Source organism: Lepidochelys kempii, chromosome 9 (assembly GCF_965140265.1).
Source record: "Lepidochelys kempii isolate rLepKem1 chromosome 9, rLepKem1.hap2, whole genome shotgun sequence".
In the NCBI taxonomy this organism is placed as follows: Eukaryota; Metazoa; Chordata; order Testudines; family Cheloniidae; genus Lepidochelys; species Lepidochelys kempii.
Window position 1 is genome coordinate 48,490,187 of NC_133264.1, and position 20,514 is coordinate 48,510,700.

At 45.1% G+C, this 20,514-nt stretch overlaps 1 protein-coding gene across 9 annotated transcripts in view; it reads left to right on the top strand.

The window, feature by feature from the left end:
- Positions 1–20,514, top strand: part of STAG1 (STAG1 cohesin complex component) — a 380,157-nt gene that overhangs the window by 338,439 nt on the left and 21,204 nt on the right. For 8 of the 9 annotated variants that reach the window (XM_073360216.1, XM_073360223.1, XM_073360219.1 and 5 more), the window contains 3 exons: positions 1,923–2,071; positions 3,727–3,855; positions 16,672–16,877. In XM_073360216.1, the coding sequence (XP_073216317.1) occupies positions 1,923–2,071; positions 3,727–3,855; positions 16,672–16,877 (484 nt within the window). Of the gene's footprint in view, positions 1–1,922; positions 2,072–3,726; positions 3,856–16,671; positions 16,878–17,062; positions 17,154–20,514 lie in introns of those variants that run through there. The other variant, XM_073360224.1, reaches the window with a different exon arrangement.

Here is a 20,514-nt window from a genome sequence, read left to right on the forward strand (position 1 = left end):
AAGTGCCACGCAGTGCTAGGTTTGGGGTAGCAAGCATTCTCACAATGTTTTCAGCACATTTTGCCAGTAAAGAGACTCTGATGCAATCTTCTCTTAATGCTGATCATCTATGGTGGCCTTTAACCTTCGTCTCATCTCAAGCTCTTTCCACCTATGGAATGCTCTCTGGTGATTTGCTGCCGTCTCATGGCATGCCAGATTTCTAGCCAGATTTTTCCAGTCCTTTGTTCCTGTAGAACCCAATGTGGCTGGAACATTAGACTGGAAGAGTTTGCAACAAAAACAGTATGCAGCATTCTGGGTTTTTGAGTACATAAGCCATGGCCTCTCCACTTTGTCACCATTGGGGATTTCTTGCCAGTAATGTGTTGGATGGAAACTTCTATTTTCATTGTCTTTGGGGAGCATGAAGTTTTTCACTTGCTGTGGCCCATGCAGTACAAGGAAGTCCCTCAGGCTACTGCTGAAGTGGGTCCACAGTCCTGGATCATCTAGACTTAAGGAACTAAACTCAGCAGCAGCAGCTGTTTCTTGCGCCTCCACCACACTCTTCTCTGATCTACACTTTTCTTCAGAAATGTGCATGGTTACATCCATTTGAGATGGAGATACGGATGCTGCAGTAGCTGCCAGGTCACCTGCACTCTGACTAACTGGCAGATCAGGCATCTCCTCACCACTCACATCCTCACCAGGGCCGGAAGGCTCACCGTGAACATTTGTGTCTGTGTATCTCAGGAGAGCTCTTTCCTGCTTAGATAGAAAAGTTTCCTTTGCTTGCTTTCTTTTTCTGAATGCTGCCCCAGAGGGGCGTTTTCTTCTTTCACTCATGACTGCTGTTCTGTGCCAGCTATAGTGGCTCTCAACACTCAGTTGAAGGGGATAAGTAAGCAGACTGGTAGCAGGGCCTGAGGGAGGGAAGATATCAAAATCTTAAGGGCCTAACTGGCTCCTACTACTTCACTTGACTGCCTGTTCTCCTCAAGTGGGTTCAGGGAAGCAGCAGGAAACAAGAAGCTACCTGGGAAGCTGGTGTTAATCAATTCAGGCTCCTGGGGTGCTAGAGAGGTACATAAGAGGCTGCTTCTCCTCTCTCTCCCTGCAGCTCCTGCTGCTTTCTGTTATTCCCTCTCACCTCTTCTCCTGCCTGCCTGCCTGTTATGTCTCTTGTGCCCTCCTTCCTCCAGCACAGCACTCCACCATCTCTGTGCATCTAGAGCAGAGAGAATACATATGCACCAGCAGCAGACACAATTTTCTACACTCTGGGTCCTAGTGGCGCCCCCCCCCCCCCCCACACACACACACACACACACACACTGGCTGGCACCTGAGGCAATCACCTCAGTTCGCCTCATGGTAAGGCCAGCCCCGATTGTGGGCCACCAGTATTGGTCTCACCAGCATCTCCTTATGCCTACTCACTACTCCCCTTTATGAACATCCAAGAATCACATATCTTGTTTGAATGGGCCAGTTTACCAACTGATCCAGATCACTCTGTATGGCTGCTCTGTCCTCCTTATTATTTACCACTCCGTCAATCTTTGTCTCATCCACAAATTTTATCAGTAGTGTCTTTATATTTACCTGCAGATTATTGATTAGAATGTTGAAAACAGGCCTACCACTGATCCCTGTGGAACCTTATTAGAAACACCTCCATTCAAAGATGATTTCTTAAAATGAGGTTCTTTATCAATTATTTAACCTATTTATTCAGAAATGTTACATGAGTGAGAAATTTGCATTGAGAGCCACAGCTTTCCACTGTGATTCCTGCTTCAGGAGCTGCTAAAACAGGGCCTGATCCAAAGCCCATTGAAGTCGATGGAAAGGCTCTCATTTGTTAAGGTAATCATCCTTCTTTAGAAAAATGTTTTCTATCTCATGGGTTTTTAACACTTCAATTCTTTCTCTAGCTGTTTAATGAGCTTGTTCAGGAACAAGGTCCCAATCTGGACAGGACGTCTGCCCACGTCAGTGGGATTAAGGAACTGGCCCGTAGGTTTGCCCTCACCTTTGGGCTGGATCAGATCAAGACAAGAGAGGCCGTGGCCACGCTGCACAAGTGAGTGGTGTGAAATATTCAGTCTTCAATTAAACTAAAAGTTTGCCTCAGCATATTCTTCCCAAAAGGAGAGAGAGAGAGAGAGAGAGTGTGTGTGTGTGTGTGTAAATATATACATGTGTGTGAATGTGAACATAGAGAGGCTATTTGATGATGACATGAATACAAAGCTTTTATCATGATGAAATTGAGATGGCCATGTTGCACATGTATTACAGTGCCATATGTGAATTATACAGGCTGTACCAAACAAGTGCTGATAAAGTGCTTTATACCACATCATCATGGATTCATCATGCACCACATTTTATTTAAAAAAAACTGTTTTAAAAATGTTTTGGAGACTTAATTTAAAAATATGGACTGTTTCTTTTATCTGACTAAATGGTTCAGAGATACAAGGTTAGTGAGGTAATACCTTTTATTGGACCAATTTCTGTTGGTCCAATAAAAGATATTACCTCACCCACCTTGTCTCACTGATATCCTCGGACCAACACAGCTGCAACTACACTGCGTATCTGGTTTGGAGGGAGAGGAAAAAACTGGTACATCTAAATTACTTCTTAAAAGTAGCTCAGTTAACTTTAACATTTTTATGTGTGGAATAGTTTTAAAGTTCACTATCTCAGAACCACCCAGGGCTATAAGCAAATGCCTCGACTCATTGGAAAGATGGGAATCTCCATTTGGTATAGAAGTCCTCTTTCTAGACCTGCAGGGTCACACTGCCAATCCTGTACCACAGTGTATTTTAATTAGGTGTGAGGAAAGAATTTCCACATATTAATCTCTCACATTTTTGTGGCAGGTTAATTTTTAAATATGGTGGTAGTTTGAATTTCCTCAGAAGTTTGTAATATTTGAATAATTCTTGGAAGAGTGAAACATTGGTGGACAGAGTGCAGTTGATAAGGTCAAAGGCACATGAATGCATATGTTATTAAAGGCTGTACCATTATGCATACACACAAGGAGTCCCAATTAAGGTTGCACAAGCAACCGTAATAAATGGCATTTCGCAACTGTTGAGTGCTTGACTTTGCGACCTTAATAATGTTCTTTTAATGTAGCTTTTTTTTGGTATAATATATAATAAATAAAAATACAATATGCTGCACTTTTATTTTTGTCTCTATAGCTAAAGGTTATAATGTATTCCCATTATAAACAGAATTATTAAGTACCGCATGTAAAAGAGCGTAAAGTGTTTTAATTTAGTGTACTAAATTTAACTACTGGAATAATAGAAATATTTTCTAAAATGTTTAGCATTTCTTTACTTATTTTAATTTGACACAAGCTGTTTTCAGGAGGATGGAAAAGACATGAACAAAGAAAAAGAGACAGAAAAGATGAAGAGTAAAATATAAAGAGAAAAGAGGAAAAAAATAGTTAGATTGAAAAGATGGAAGAGAAAGAGAGTAAAATCCACAAATACTTATTGTGTGTGTTTGATATGTCACTCAAAACATTATGAATTTTAAAAGTTCCTTTGACTTCCTTATCTGTTTCTTTAAAAATAAAATATGTATTTTGTATTTGTGGCACTAGAACTAAAAAAGTCTGAGACTCTTAAAAGGAATGAAAAGCTTACAGCAGTACAGGAAATTGTTCACAAAATTGTAAACATTTTACATCTTTCTTTACTATAGAGATGGCATAGAATTTGCCTTCAAATACCAGAATCAAAAAGGACAAGAATATCCACCTCCTAACCTTGCTTTCCTTGAAGTGCTTAGTGAATTTTCTTCTAAACTGTTGCGACAGGACAAGAAGACTGTGTAAGTGATATTCTGTTTTCTTGTTATGGGCTTTGCTAAACTGTATTATTCATCATTGTGGTGGGTGGTTAAACTGTGTGCTTTAAGGTATTTGCAATCAAAGGGCCTGGTCCTGCAAATATGTATACCTGTGCATATGAGTAGTCCCACTGAAGCCAATGTTTGAACTTAAACTTAACCATGTGTATGTTTACAGGATCACTGCTTTAGGCCCAGATCCACAAAGGTACTTTATGCACCTAATACCCAAATTTAAGTGTCTGTGTCCCAGCTTTAGGCTCCACAGCAATCTGCAAAACTCCAGCTCGGTTGCTGCCTAACCATTGATGTAGGTCTAGATAGGGCAGAATGGTGTTGACCCTGAAGGCTAGAGCAGGAAGGCTGAATTTGACATGCAGGGGAATGGATATGGAGGAACAAATGAAGTGATTCAAAGAGAGGGTTGATGTGATAGGAATGATGGGTAAGGGCGATTATTTTAGTGGCAGCATTTTGGAAAGGCTATAAGCAGGAGATGTGGGTATCAAAAAGAGAGGAGAGAGAATGTTGCAATAGTCAAGGCAGGAGATTAATAGAATGAGGACAAGACATCAAACATCAAGACAGATAGGAAGAGTGGGATTTCTAATATATTGTGGAAGAAGAAACGTCCGGATTTTGTCACAGCCTGGATGTGGTCTAAGGAAAGTGAGGAGTCAAAGATTACTCCAAAAATATATTCCTCTTTTACAGCGGAATTGTCTGTTTTTGTGAAAGATCAGAAATTCAAGATTTGGTCATTAAGATTTGTGATTGCAAAGAACTATCTAGAGGATTTCTGACCTCAGTGGCTCTAAGGCAGGGTGGGCAAACTTTTTAGCCCAAGGGCCTCATCAGGGTGGGGAAATTGCATGCAGGGCCATGAATGTAGGGTTGGGGCAGGGGGTTGGTGTGCGGGAGGGAGTGTGGTGTGCAGGAAGGGGCTCAGGGCAAGGGGTTGGGACACAGGAAGAGTGCCGGGTGTACGAGGGAGCTCAGGGAAGGGGGTTGGGGTGTTGGAGGGGGTGCACAGTGCGGGAGGGAGCTCAGGGAAGTGGTGCAGGGAGGGGTACAGCGCGTGGGACGGGGCTCAGGGCAGGGGGTTGGGGTGCAGGAAGGGGCTCAGGGCAGGGAGTTGGGGTGCAGGAGGAGTTCGGGGTATGGGCTCTGGCCCGGTGTCGCTTACCTGGAGCGGCTCAGGGGTGGCAGCAGCATGCACCAAGGCCAGGGCAGGCTCCCTGCGTGCCCCGGCCCCAGCCCCACGCCACTCCGGGAAGCAGCCAGCCCCACGTCCCTGCGACCCTGGGGGAGGTGGCGCAGAGGGCTCCGCACACCTGTGGGTACCTCCCCCAAAGCTGCCATTGGCCATGGTTCCCCGTTCCTGACCAATGGGAGCTTTGGAGGAGGTACCCAGGGGCCGCAGGGACATAGTGCCAGCTGCTTCCCGGAGCAGCGTGGGGCCTGCGGCACCACGGAGGTGGCAAATCTGCGGGCCGGATCCAGTCCATGGGCCATAGTTTGCCCACCCCGATCAAAGGTCATTCTGCCAAAAAATTCTCAGGTGTGCTATCAGTTCATGTAGTGTAAAGACCACTTCCTTTTCAGTTTATCATTGTGAAAATCATAGGCCTGGTCTGTACGAGAGGGAAAAAATCGAACTAGTTAGCCTAGTTAAACCTCTAGTATAAACACACTTAAACCAGTTTAAACTCTGTTTATGTCAATTTAGCTTGCATCAGTAAATTACCAACTTAAGATAATATAAGACAGGCTTAAACCAGTTTAAGTATTAGGAGTTTACGCCAGTTTAGCTACATTGAATTTCAAATAGAATTAATTAAACCAGTGCATTTGTCTAGTATGCACAAGGCACTCATATCAGCTGCCCTGCCTTGTGTTGGAATTTGTATGATTCTTTTCCTGAATGACTGACTGATCTAGGGCAGTTAGGCCAAGACTTTAAAGGGCATGTCCAGAGTGAAGGAGGTATTTGCCTATTTGAGGATTTTAATCATGAGAGAAATCACTCCATCATGCCCCCCATAAACCTTCTCCATCTGATGACAGAGACTGTCTCCATTTCCCAATGGAGTAGCACCTTGTTTCTGGTCTGAATTTGTGTAGTTTCAACTTCCAGCCTTTGAATCTTTGTCTGCTAGATTGAAGAGCCTTCCATTATCAAATTTCTGTTCCCCACGTCGGTACTTGTAGACTGTAATCAAGTCATCCCTTAACTTTGTCTTTATTAAGCTAAATATATTGAGTTCCTTGAGTCTGCCATTAAAAGGCCTGTTTTCTGATCCTGTAATCATTCTTGTGGCTGTTCTCTGAACACTCCTTTATTTATCAGCATCCTTCTTGAATTGTAGACACCAGAACTAGACACAATTCTCCAGTAGCAGTCATCCAGTGTCAAATATAGAGTTACTATAATCTCCCTACTCCTACACAATATTCCCCTGTTTATGCATCCAAGGATCGTATTAGTGCTTTTGGGCATAAGGTTGCACTGGGAGCTCAAGTCCAGCTGATTGTCCCGTGGCCCCCAAGTCCTTTTCAAAGTCTCTACTTCCCAGGATTAAGTCCTCCATCCTGTAAGTATCTCCTGTGTTCTTTGTTCCTATATATGTGGCTTTACATTTGGGCATATTAAAATGCATGCTGTTTGCTTGAACCCAGCTTACTAAGGTATCCAGATCACGCTTTATCAGTGATCTGTGTTCTTTGTTATTTGTCTTTCCTCCAGTCTTCGTTCTGCTAAATTTATCTGTAATGATTTTACATTTTCTTTCAGGTTGTTGATTAAAATGTTCAATAGCAATTAGCAGGACCCCACTAGAAACACACCTGCTCGATGATGATTCCCATTTGCAATTACATTTTGAGACCTATCAGTTAGCCATCTTTTAATCCATTTAATGTGTGCCATGTTGATTTTGTATTGTTCTAGTTTCTTTATCAAAATATTGTGTACAGTATCATGTCAAATGCATTACAAAAGTCTATTACATCAACGCTGTTACCTTTCAGAGTAGCAGCCGTGTTAGTCTGTATCCTCAAAAAGAAAAAGAGTACTTGTGGCACCTTAGAGACTAACAAATTTATTTGAGCATAAGCTTTTGTGCATCCGATGAAGTGAGCTGTAGCTTACGAAAGCTTATGCTCAAATAAATTTGTTAGTCTCTAAGGTGCCACAAGTACTCCTTTTCTTTTTGCTGTTACCTTTGTCAACCAAATTTGTAATCTCATCAAAAAAGTTACCATGTTAGTTTGACATGGTCTGTTTTCCATAAATCCATGTTGATTGGTATTTATTATATTATCCTCTTTAAATTCTTTATTAATTGAATTCTGTATCAGCTGGTTCCTACATTTTGCCCGGGATTGATGTCAGGCTGACAGGTTTGTAATTACCTGGGTCATACTATTTACTCTTTTTAAATATTACAACAACACGAGCTTTCCACTATTCCTCTAGAACTTCCCCATTGTCCCCAAATTTACTGAAAATCAGCATTTATGGGCCAGAGCTCCTCGGCCAGCTCTTTCACAAGTCTTGAATGTAAGCTATCTGTGCCTACCGATTTAAAAATGTCTAGTGATAGTATGTTTAACATCCTCCTAAAACACTAGTGGGATGGAAAGTATTTCATCATCATTTGGTGTGACTACATCGTCTGACTTTTTCCCAAATGCAGAACAGAAATATTTACTGCCTTTTCTGCATTATTATTGACAAATCTACCATTTCCATCTAGTAATGGACCAATACTATTGTTAGGATTTTTTTTCCTTCTAAAATACTTTAAAAACTCCTCCTTAATGTCTGTAACTCTGCTGACCACAGATTTCTCATACTTTTGCTTCCCTTATTATTTTTCTACAATTTGTACCATCAGACTTATATTCATTCTCCTTTCTTCCATTAATTATATTTATATTTAATTATATGTTATAGTTCTTCTTTGAATGCTTGCTCCTGTCCATTCCATGTTAGGTGTGTGTGCTTGCCACATGCACCGGTGCCGGAAGGTTTTTCCCTCAGTGGTATCCATAGGGGACAGGCTCTGGCGCCCCCTGTAGTGGCACCTGTATGGTGCAGTATAAGGGGCACCACCAGCTCCCCCCACCCTCAGTTCCTTCTTACCGCCAGTGACGGTGCTGAAACTTTCCTGTGCTTCAGCAAACCTTTCCTTCTCCAGATCTGTTAGTTGCGAACTTTCTGTTGTAAATAATACTAACTAACTGATATAACTAGTTCCCTCAGTGTGTTGTTAGTTAGTTGTGGTGTCCCAGATGGGACTTAGCCACGGGACGGGGCATGCCCCGCTTCACGGTGTTTAAGAACTGTGACCGGTGTAAAAAGTCCCATACCAGTTGTTTAAGGTGCTAAGAAAGAGTGGGACATTCGACTTAAAGTGCTCCTTACGGAGTCGGCGCTGACACCGGCACCAGAGCAGCCGCGATCGGGCTCTGTGCACAGCATCGCGGCGTTGGTGCAGAACACCCCGCTGGTACCATCATCGGACAGGCAAAAATCTACCTCCCCAACACTGGCCAGCAAGAAGAGGAAGACTGGGAGAGGTCGGTCTCCTGTTCACAAGGGCACGGAGAGAGCGGGAGGCGAGCCTAGACCCACAAAGGACAGCTCATCATCTCCAAGTGGGAATCTGGCCCCAGCCTCAGTTGAGCAGGTTAGCCCATCCTGGGATGTGCCCGTGCCCCCGCCCACCGCTGACAGCGGCACAGGAGTCGGGCACCTATAGATGCTGTCGACCCTGGAGGCCCTGCAGGTGATGCAGGATATCTTGTCCCTCCCGGTGCCACCCGCGTCAACGATGGCAGCTCCAAAATCAAGGGGTAAGCGTGCCCTTGGACCACCCCCTCAGTCCCCTTCTATGCAGCTCCGCTCGCCACTTCAGGGAGCATCCCACCACCGCTCACCTGCTGACAGCCACCATGCATTAGATGTAGGGCTGCCTACTAGTTGGAGCCCTCGGTGCCAGTCTCTGGATTTCAGCCATCGCTCTGTGAGCTCGAAGCATCAGTCACCGGTAGTGTGGCACAGACCTACCGAGGCATGCACGACCCCATGACCCAGGTACCGGGAGCTTCATAGCCACTCCCCTTCGGTACGACGCCAATCCTGCAAAAGCCCCCATCTGGACTCTCAGTACTGGTCACAGGCCTACAGATATAGGTCGCCACACCAGCGTCAACACTCAACATCTCGGAGTAGATCGCCAGGATACCACCGCGGGAACGCTGACGCTGGTCTCTGGGATCTCAATGCGGTGGGTCGTTGCCCATGTACGGATCCCACTCAGAGCATGGAGGTGGATGCAGTCAGGACCAAGACGCCTGGTCAGCCTCAGTGCGGTCCTGGTTTCCGGAACACAGCCCTCCCTCTCAGGGCTCAGAGTTGCACCAAGAACTCCTGCAGGCAGATCAAGGTTCTCCTTTGACAGCACCAGTCCTCCCTGCGGCACCGCCAGGATTACCATGGTCCCAGAGTCAATGGCCTATGCCATGGCACCCCGGAACCCATGGGGGTTCCTGCAGCTGTCCCAAGGGCATAAATCAGTGTTGGGAGGCTCCAACAAGTCTTTGGCCACGGTCTCCCACCCATCTAAGAGGGAAGCCACCATGCCTGGAACCCCCCAGATGCAACATACAGGGGAAGAAGGCCCTGCTGAGCAGGTCACAGGCCGTGACACTTGCTGCACCTGCATTGTCCTCCTCGTCCCCTGATGAGGCCATCATGGGGCCCCCGCTTATAGTCCCCCAGGACAATGCCAAAGCTCATCAGGAGCTTTTGAGTAGGGTAGCCTCAAACTTGGGACTAGAAACTGAGGAGCTAGAGGAGCCCTTGGACACCCGCTTCAGCGTCCTCATCTAGGCAGCCCCAGCTAGAGTCATGCTGCCAGTGCATGAAGGGGTGACTAAGATTACCAAGACCCTCTGGCAGACCCCCTCATCACTACCCCCAATCTCCAAGCATGCAGAGCGCAAGTACTTATGTGCCTGCAAGAGGGTATGAAGATATTCATACCCACCCTGCCCCGAACTCTTTCGTGGTGTCTGCAGTCAATGAGCAGGAAAGGCAGGGACAACCACAGGCTACTCCCAAAAATAAAGAGGCAAAGAAACTGGACCTTTCTGGGAGAAAGGTTTATTCGTCGTCAAGCCTACAGCTGAGGGTGGCGAATCATCAGGCCCTATTGGGCCTCTATGATTTTAATATTTGGCAATCAATGGCCAAATTTCTTGATTCCCTGCTGGAGGACCCCAGAAAAGAGTTCCAGGCCATCCTGGCAAAGAGGTAGGGAGTGGCGAGGGCAGCGCTGCAGGGCGTGGCTGATTCGGCAGCGCAGACCATGGCTTCAGCCATAACTATGAGGAGGGCAGCGTGGTTGCAGTCCTCGCGCTTGTCGGTGGAGGTCCAACAGTCCATCCAGGACCTCCCCTTCAAGGCCAAGCTCTGCTAGCGAAGAAAACAGACAGTAAGCTACGTAGGCTGAAGGACTCGCGCACTAAGCTCAAGACCCTGGGCCTATACACTCCAGTGCAGCAGCAGAGGAAGCCATTTAAGCCGCAGTCTCCCAAACAGCAGTGCAGCCAGCCTAGGCAATAGCCCTTTTAGAAGACGGGCAAGGGCTATAAACATAGTCAGGGCCAGCAGGCCTCTACCTTGGCACAGGCTAGCTTGTCCTTCTCCCAGCAGGGGTCGAAGCAGGCATTTTGAGAGTGTGCCTGAGGGCGACATTCCAGCTACAGTCCTGGATCCTGACCCCCTCCACTTCTCCAACCACCTTTATTTTTTCCTCCTGGCCTGGCCGTCTATAACTTCAAACCGTTGGGTCCTCAGTACTGTGGGACAGGGCTATACCCTCCAATTGGTTTCTACTCCCCCATTCCACCCTCCCTCCCAGTCCCTCTTCAGGAATCCGTCTCACGAGAGTCTACTGCATCAGGAGGTGCAAGGCCTGCTGCAGGTAGGAGCCGTGAAAGAAGTCCTCCTAGACTTCAGGGGCAAGGGGTTCTACTCCCGTTACTTTCTGATTCCAAAGGGTGCCTGTGGCCCATCTTGGACCTGCAAGACCTCAAAAAGTATCTTAAGAAGTTGAGGTTCCACGTGATCTCCCTGGATCCAGGGGACTGGTATGCCACCCTCGACTTGAAGGACACATACTTTCATATAGCAGTCTTTCAAGGACACAGATGCTTGCTCCGCTTCACAGTGGGATCCGCACATTATCAGTTTGTGATGCTCCTCTTCAGCCTGGCAGTGGCAGCGAGGGTGTTCACAAAATGCATGTCAGTGGTGGCAGCTTACCTTAGGCATTGGGGTATCCTGATCTACCCGTACCTCAACGACTGGCTGGTCAAGGGTCACTCCTGGTCCAGGATGCTGTCACGATGCTGCTGACCATGTGCAGGAGACTGGGCCTGTTGATAAAATAGGAAGAATTAACGTTTATCTCTGTACAAAGAATAGAGTTTATCGGGGCAGTCCTCGACTCCACCAGGGCAAAGGCATTTCTGCTGCATGACAGATTCCAGACGATGAGGGACCTCAGCGCCAGAGTCTCTGCGTTTCCTCTCACGACAGCCAGGGTCTGCCTATGGCTGCTGGGCCACATAGCTGTGTGCACATACGTCATTAGCTATGCGAGGCTCTGAATGTGACCCCTCCAGTCATGACGGGCCACAGTCTATGCCCCGTCCAGGAATCACCTGAACAAGGTTTACATCATCCCACCGGAGATACTCACCATATTGCCATGGTGGACTGACTCCGGAAGAGTCCTCGGCAGAGTCCTGTTTGACAGCCCACGTCCTTTGCGGATGCAAGGTACGTGGTCCACAGAGGAGATGATGTTGCATATGTCAAAGAGCTCAGGATGGCTCACCTCGCCTGCGTGGTTTTCCTCCCACAGTTATCCAGCTGAGTGGTTCGAGGGCTAAGTGGTTCGCATGCTGACAGACAACACAGCCTCGATGTTTTATATCAACAGGCAAGGGAGAGTGCACTTGTGAGCCGTCTGTCAAGAGGCACTCCGCCTATGGGATTTCTGCATCCAGCGTGTGATCCACCTGGAAGCCTATCACCTCCCCAGCATCAGGAACATGCTGGCAGTTTGGCCTCGGCAGGTCCTTCTTTCCTCACCATGAGTGGTCAGTCCACTCAAAAGTGGTCCAAATGCTCTTCCAGCGGTAGGGAACTCCCCAAGTGGACCTGTTCGCCACCAGGCAGAACAGGAGATGTCTTCAGTTTTGCTCCCTGCAGGGCCTTGTCAAGAGTGCATTCTCAGACGCCTTTCTCCTGTCCAGGTTTGGGAGACCTGATGGACACATTCCCACCCATCCCATTCATCAGCAGAGTCCTGTCAAAAATCAAGAGGGACAAGGCCAGAGTCATTATGATCTCCCTGGCGTGGCCGCGCCAACATTGATTCGGCATGCTGTGGGATTTGGCAGTAGCCTCCCTGTGGCTGCTGCCCGACCGTCCGGACCTTCTCTAGCAAGACCATGGTCGCCTCCTGCACCCCAACCTCACGTCACTCCACCTCATGGCATGGATGCTACATAGTTGAACCCAGAAGAGCAAGCCTGCTCCAGGGAGGTGCAGCAGGTCTTTTTGGGAAGTAGAAAACCCTCCATTAGACTGACTTATCTGGCAGAGTGGACGAGGTTCTCCCACTGGGCATCTGAACATAGCATCTCCCCGAAGTGCTCTTCTCTTCGGTCAATCTTGGAATACCTGCTCTTCCTGAAGAATCAGGGCCTGCCCCTCTCTTCTGTCAAGGTTCACCTAGCTGCCATCTAGGCTTTTCATCCACCAATCCAGGGTTGATTGGTGATCTCGCACGAGATGTCCGTCAGGTTCCTGAAAGGCCTTGAAAGGCTCTTTCCTCCTATTAGGGATCCTGACCCACAGTTGGACCTCAATCTGGTTCTCTCCAGGCTCATGGGTCTGCCATTTGAACCCTTGGGCTCTTGTTCCCTTTCCCACTTACTGTGGAAAGTTGCCTTCCTGGTGGCAGTGACATCAGCTAAATGAGTGTTGGAGATTAAAGCCCTGACCGCAGAACCACCTTACACAGTTTTCTTCAAAGACGAGGTACAGTTGAGACCCCACCCAGCCTTCCTGCAGAACATGGTGTCTTCCTTCCATATCAACCAGGGCATCTTCCTCCCAGTGTTCTGTCCTAAGCCGCACAAGACCAATGAGGAGAGGCAGCTGCACACTCTGGACTTCCGCCATGCCTTGGCATTTTATCTGGAGCGTACCAAGCCCTTCCACAGGTTGATGCAGCTCTTCATCACAACAGCGGAGAGGATGTAGGGCCTTCCGGTGTCATCTCAAAGGATCTCCAACTGGATTACCTCCTGCATCTGGGCCTGTTATGAGTTGGTGCAGGTCCATCCGCCGCCTCTGGTGAAGGCCTTCTCAACGAGAGGGCAAGTGTCTTCGGCGACCTTCCTGGCACATGTCCCCCATCCAGGACATTTGCAGAACTGCAACATGGTCTTCGGTTCACACGTTCACGCAACATTATGCCATCACCCAGCCGGCCAGAGATGACGCTGGGTTCAGCAGAGCTGTTACAAGATTGTCAGGGTTCCCTCCCCACTCTGAACTATGGGGTACAGATGTGGGGACCCACACGAAAGACCCCCTAAGCTTATATTCTACCACCTTAGGTTAAAAACTTCCCCAGGGCACACATTCCTTTCCTTGTCCTTGGGCGGTATTGCTGCCACCACCAAGTGATTCATACAAAAATTCAGGAAAGGTCACTTGGAATCCCTATTTCCCCAAAATATCCCTCCAAGCCCCTTCACCCCCTTTCAGGGGGAGGCTTGAGAATAATATACTAACCAATTGGTTACAGTGTGAACACAGACCAAACCCTTTAGTTTTTAGGACACTGAACATCAATCAGATTCTTAAGAAGAACTTTATTATAAAGAAAAAAGTAAAATAATCACACCTGCAAAATCAGGATAGAAGGTAACTTTACAGAGTAATAAAAAGATTTAAAACACAGAGGACTCCCCTCTGGACTCAGCTTCACAGTTACAAAACAGGAATAAAACTGCTCTTAGCATAGGGAAAATTCACAAGCTAAAACAAAAGATAACCTAACGCATTTCCTTGCCTTACTTACTATTTTTGTAATCTTAAATTAATCATTTCAGGTATGTTTTCAGGAGATGTTTTACCTGCTTGGCTTCTCTCTCTGTCGGGAGAGGGAACAAACAAAGAGAGCACAAACAAAACCTCCCTCCCTCACCAGATTTGAAAGGATCTTCTTTCCTTATTGGTCCTTTTGGTCAGGTGCCAACCAGGTTATTTGAGCTTCTTAACCCCTTACAGGTAAAGCGATTCAGTACAGCTGCAAGGAGGGATTTTATGCTACCCTTATCTTTATGTTTATGACAAACCTACACATCCATGAACTCCTACCCGCCTCCGCTGGTACTGGTTGGGAGTCACCTAACATGGAATGGACATGAGCAAGCACTCAAAGAAAAGATAGTTATCTGTTCTGTAACTGGTGTTCTTTGAGATGTGTTGCTCATGTCTGTTGCGTGACCCGCCCTCCTTCCCCCCTGCTATTGTTTCCAGCAAGAAGGAACTGAGGGTGGGGGGAGCCGGCAGCATCCCTTATACCGTGCCATACAGACACCACTCCAAGTGGTGCCAGAGCCAGTCTCCTACGGATACCACTGAGGGAAAAACTTCCGGCACCGGTGCATGTGGCGAGCACACACACCTAACATGGAAGGACATGAGCAACTAATCTCAAAGAACACCACTTACAGAACAGGTAACTGTCTTTTGATGTCACTTTCTCTCTAAGCCAAGTTGATGATGTTAAGGAGTGGCTTTCTTTCTCTATTTATGGCCCTTTTAGATATCTATTAAAATGTTTTTAAACAATTCCCAGTTATTATTCAAACTTTTTGTGCACTGATTTGGCTCATCAGTTGTTTTCAGCTTTGTGAAATTGGCCCTTTTAAAGCACTAAGTATATATATTACTCATTTGGACTTGTTTCTGCTGAACATAACAAATGTGATCAAATCATAGTCACTTGTACCTAAGCTACGAGACAAGGTGTGATATAGAATTTCCCCTTGTTGGATTCAGCACTTTTTGAGTTAGGAAGTGTAATTATAGATAAAATTATAGATCCATCTATAACTTTTAGAAATTCTGAAGGTGCTTTAGCATCGGCAGCATGAGACCTCTAGCATGCCACTCAGATGAAGTCCCCCATAATCACACAGCTTTTTTCCCTACATGTTATAGATATGTGCGTAAGGAGTCAGTCATCCGGTTCTCTAGTGTAATTTGGTGATGTCTAGCAGATACCATCTTGTGCTTTATCTGTTAGGACATTGATCATAAGCATTCAAGATTATCTGCTTCCAAGTCATCAGTGACTCAGAAACTGGTAATGCAATTGTTGACATAGAGTGCTTCTCCCCCTCTCCTTTTGCTCACTCATTCCTTCCTAAATAAGTTATAACCAGTGATTTTAACATTCTAGTCATGTGAACCTTCCCACTAGATTTCTGTAATACCTACTAGGTTGAATTTATGCTCATAAATGAGCCATTCCAGTTCCTTATGTTCATTATCCAGGCTCCTAGCATTGGTGGGGAGGCAATTAAAAAATTTCTTCTCTTCACTTCCTTTGGTGTCTTGATTAATTTTGTTCTCAGCATCTTGACTTTGTGCTAAATGAGTGCTCATTTGTTTTCTCTTTTCACCCTCCACACTTGTTTTTAATTTAACACCTCCTGACTACTCTAGTTGGGTCCTGTAGCTCAGGCAATAGAAGTTCATACTTTTAGCTCCAGAAGTCCTGGGTTTGGCCCTCACTACCAATGACACATCCAGGGGTATTGTGTTAAATGACAGTGTAATTAAAGGTTGTATCGTAATGCATTTCTCAAAAGAATAGAATTAATGTTGCCTAGACATCCTGAATTCTGAGATTTCCTAACTTTTGAGTACTTGACTTCACAAGCGTAACAATACTTTTTTAACATAGTTTTTGTATGGATTATCATATTAATCTGACTGGCTGTTTTAGATTGTATGGTTAAATAATTGAAAAAGACAAACGACAAAAAAAGCCCGAAATTCACCAGAATATACACAAAAACTTGTGGTTGGTGGAGATCTAATTTGGAGAATAGACCCTCAGTTTTTTTCCAAAAGTATGGCAAGTATATATGAACTCCTGCCGGAACAATTGGGCTCCAGTGCTTACAGATCATCCATATCTTTAATTTCAAAATAATTGGTTGTATTTGACAAAATAATTCTCTCACTGTTCCTCTGAAAAAAGTATGCCAGTGCTTGGAATATTGCCAAGTTAAATCCATCTGTTTACATGGATGGAATATGTATGTTGATTGTATTGGGGATTGAGACGAGAAATACCATTCAGGTATAGTATAAATGTAGTAAATTATTTCAGACCACTATGGGTGTGTTATGGGGGAAAGAGCACTTTGCATTGTTCCTCAGGGAATATTTGTAGACAGTTAAGCAGCTGTTTTAACTAGTTCTGAAGGGAATTTCATTGAGTCATCTTCAGTCAGAAAGATGGTGCCTTGCCAGCATGTATTTGTATGATTAAAATAGGAAGAAACAGCATGGGAGATCTTCAAGGCCTCAAGATAAAAGTGTGAAGAGGGCCCCTTAAGGATTGGGCAGAGGGGAAATGATGCACACAAAGTTGTTATTTTAGACATTGTCTTCTGTTTTCACAGTCATTCATACTTGGAGAAGTTCCTGACAGAACAGATGATGGAAAGGCGGGAAGATGTATGGCTTCCACTGATTTCCTATAGAAATTCACTAGTTACTGGGGGTGAAGATGACAGGATGTCTGTGAACAGCGGAAGTAGTAGCAGCAAAGCATCTTCAGTGAGGAATAAGAAAGGACGACCTCCACTTCACAAAAAAAGGGTGGAGGGTATGTATGGCTTTACATTATGCATTAATTAATACATTACATTAATTAACCCTTTTCTTTCATGAGTTCTGTCTGGCTTTGGAGTTGACACTGAAATATACACATACACACTGCATAGATAACAAAAATCTTGTTTTACAAATTCCGGTAGATTTTTCTTTTTCTTTATGAAATCGTTTACACAGATCCCCACTCTTGAGGATATATGCTGAGATTTGCAGATCCAGATCCATTAAAAGCATTTGGTCTTAGCGTGGAGATAGGATATGATTACAAAGGTACATGTTAGCCCTACTATTTGTTCCCCCTCTGATTTCTGTTTTTCTAATTTGTGTTCCGATCGGGAAATTACATTCTCTCACTAGCGTTGCCACACAAACCCAAGTGCTAAATTCTGACATAGCCTGACATTTTGGCAAAAACACAGGAAAAATGATAAAAAGGAAAAATATAAAAATTAGTAAAGCTTCAGAGAAAGGTGACTTACTAGTATCTAGTTCTTGGAGGTGATGGTCTATATTGGGCCACATTTGTCGGATGCACATTCATCCTTGTTACAGAGCCATCTAGAAAACAGTGTCCATTGCAACCTTGCACATGCTTCGTAAAGGATCCACATGTTCATACATAATGGCGTATAGAGAGCCAACATCCCGAGCTCCATCCATTCCTTGTCTCCACCTACTCTAAGTACCATTGTAAGACTCCAAAGAAACAGAGAAGTCAAGTGGGAAGTCAGAGAAGTCAAGAAGTCAAACAATAGTAACCTTATCCCCTCCTAAGCAACGCTTGCAGGACTGCTTTCCCAAAGTGGGCATCAAACCTAAAGACAAAATCGACAGAGTATTGCTGTGCCTTGATCTTCACTTAGAGACATTTCTGAGTCCTGCTCTGAAGGCAACTTTTATATAGATTAAATGAGTTTTAAAACCTTCAGGTACAGACACTCTTGCAAAGTCATTGCAGGTTTTCAGTCAAAGTCTGAGTAGAAATTAGTTACCTCTGTGTTAGTTTCTATATTCAGAAATTATCTAGAGGATTTACAAAAAAGCTTAATCCTTTCTAAATTGCTACTGAGGGCATGTCTTCACTTACTGGGGATCGATGCTGCTGCAATCGATACACCAGGGATCGATTTTAACGGGTCTAGGGAAGACCCGCTAAATTGACTGCAGACCAGACCTGTCGACTCTGGTACTCCACTGGAATGAGAAGAGTAAGGTAAATTGACAGGAGATGCTCTCCCATCGACGCAGTGTGGTGTAGACACCGCAGTAAGTCGATCTAAACCATGTGGACTCCAGCTATGTTATCACGTAGATGGAGTTGCGTAACTTAGGTCGACTTACTCCGGTAGTGAAGACAAGGTCTAAAAATTCATTGGGAGCATGCTAGGGCAGAAGAAAATCATTACAAGCTGACCCTATTTAGAGCAGCCCTGAAACTTCTCTATGTTTCATCAATAATTGAATCAACCCCCAGCAGCCTTGAGGACCAGGAAGGATGAAAGGAGGCAGAAAGCCCTTGAGGTATAGCTGAGGATTTGACCCCTAGGCTAGGCAGCCTAGCCTCTTCTGGTAAAATATGAGGCCTAAACAAAACACTGGTAAATTAATGGATCGATCTTGATGAAACTCAGTGAGTGAGAGCAATTTTTTATAGATACATGATGCATGGAACCTTCCCCTAAGGCTCAAATGGTGATTTCATAGGACATGTAATTACCAAGTTCAAGTCACAAGAAGATGTGGATCTTTTAGTTGCAGGGGACACTACCAAAATCTCTTTACAGTAGGGATAGTACTGCCGTCCTCTCTGTATTGGAGTCTCCAGTCTCGGATCCTGTGTGCAAGGGAACTGAGGGGGGCCAGGGAGGCACTGTCCTTAAATAGCCATGCTAGGGTTTACAAGGGGCTAAAAGGTGCATGCACTGCCCTTATGGGTACTACTAAGCAAAGTTGTTCAGCTTTAGCATGCTGAGTGTGCATATACTGGAGTGGAATACACGTCTGCACCCATATCTCAAAGGACAGTTACAGTAAAGGTAAGAAACCGTTTTATATGGTGCTAGACAACTTGTAAACTCTCTCAGAACTATGGAAAGACATAACGATGATAGTCAATAGTAATAGCAGTAATTGCCCACAGAAAATCTGATGTATTTTCCATGGGATCATTTGGTTGACATTTGAAATTAGACATTGGCATTTGGCACTGGTAGCACTGAACCCTTATAAGCAGTTAATAAAGGAATGGGAGAACCTAGAGTCACAGTTAAGAACTAGAATCTTCAGATGTAATAATCTAAAATCCAGTATGGAATCAAGTCCTCCCTTTTCCCTGAAAATAAGGAATGACTATGACTCTGTCTATAGATGTTTAAGTAGGATATATCACTGTACTATCTAAGTGCTGCATACTGATTAAAAACTTAGTAAGCCAGATTCTCTGGTCTTTCCTGTTCTGTTTTCACTACCACAAAGGAGATGGATTCAGTTCTAATTCCCCTTATAGGGATTCTTTGCATAGAACACCATAGCCATCACCTACAACACTCTCTCTGTGGTCATTAGTGAACGGGATGTGTGTATCAACAGAAGGAGGAGCAGCAACAGCTAATTGCACTCTGACTGTGCTTAACTGGTGGACAGTGTTACCAGGGCCATTAATAACGGGTGCAAAATAGAGCATCCTCCAAGTTGCTCCAAACTGTGCTGGGGCTAGAGCTGCAGCAGGAAATCAGGGAGCCATACCTGACTTACTTATGCTCCCCCTGCCCCCCTTTCCCCTCCCACCCACACACACATTTTCTACTGAGCACAGAAGAGGCTCAGGCCCAGTATCTGCCTGGTCTGTCAGTTGTAGGAGAGCTATGAGCTTGCTGATAATTCTCTGTTTTGCTCTAAGATTAATCTTGGTCTGGTACTTTTTTGTGCTCCGAATTTTCTTCTGTTTGTTTCTTTAGGGAATGTTAGGGCAAAGAAGTGTGGTTTATAGTGTGACCTCAAGAGGGTGGTTTGTGGGGCTGTTTGTTTTCTCTTGGTGGAGTATTCCAGAGTCTTGGGCCTGTTGTTGAGATGGTTCTGGGTCCTGGTAAGTGTAGCATTTCTGATGTGTGCTGCTGTTCTTGAAGGAAAAGCCATCTGTGGAATCAGCATGGGCCTATCCCAATGAAGACTTTATAATCTTAGTACTAGAAGCTTCATCAGGATGCAGTTGTACATGCAGAGCCAGGGCAGGCTGTTTTTTGGCTCATTTCACTTAAGAGACAGGTAGCTCTGTTCTGTTGCAGTTGTAATTTCATTAATTTCTTCTTTAGACTGAAATAGAGAGAAGTGCAATAATGTAGCCTGTGGGTGACAAATACTTGGTTAACTGCTGTGACCAAGTCTTTGTCCAAGAGATGTGGACAGAATCTTCCCACCAGAGGGTAAGTGAAGTGACCAGCAAAACTGCATGCTATCTTAGCTGCTGGAGAGCATGTGCTTACTAGCTTCTCCAAGAAATTCCAGTTTGCATTACTTCATATTCTCCTAAGTTTATTTTAAGCCATCTGATCTTCATGTGTGCTCCAGTCTCACCCAGACATTGTTATCTATGAGAAAGTAGTGACTGCACTGTTTGAAAAGGATACATA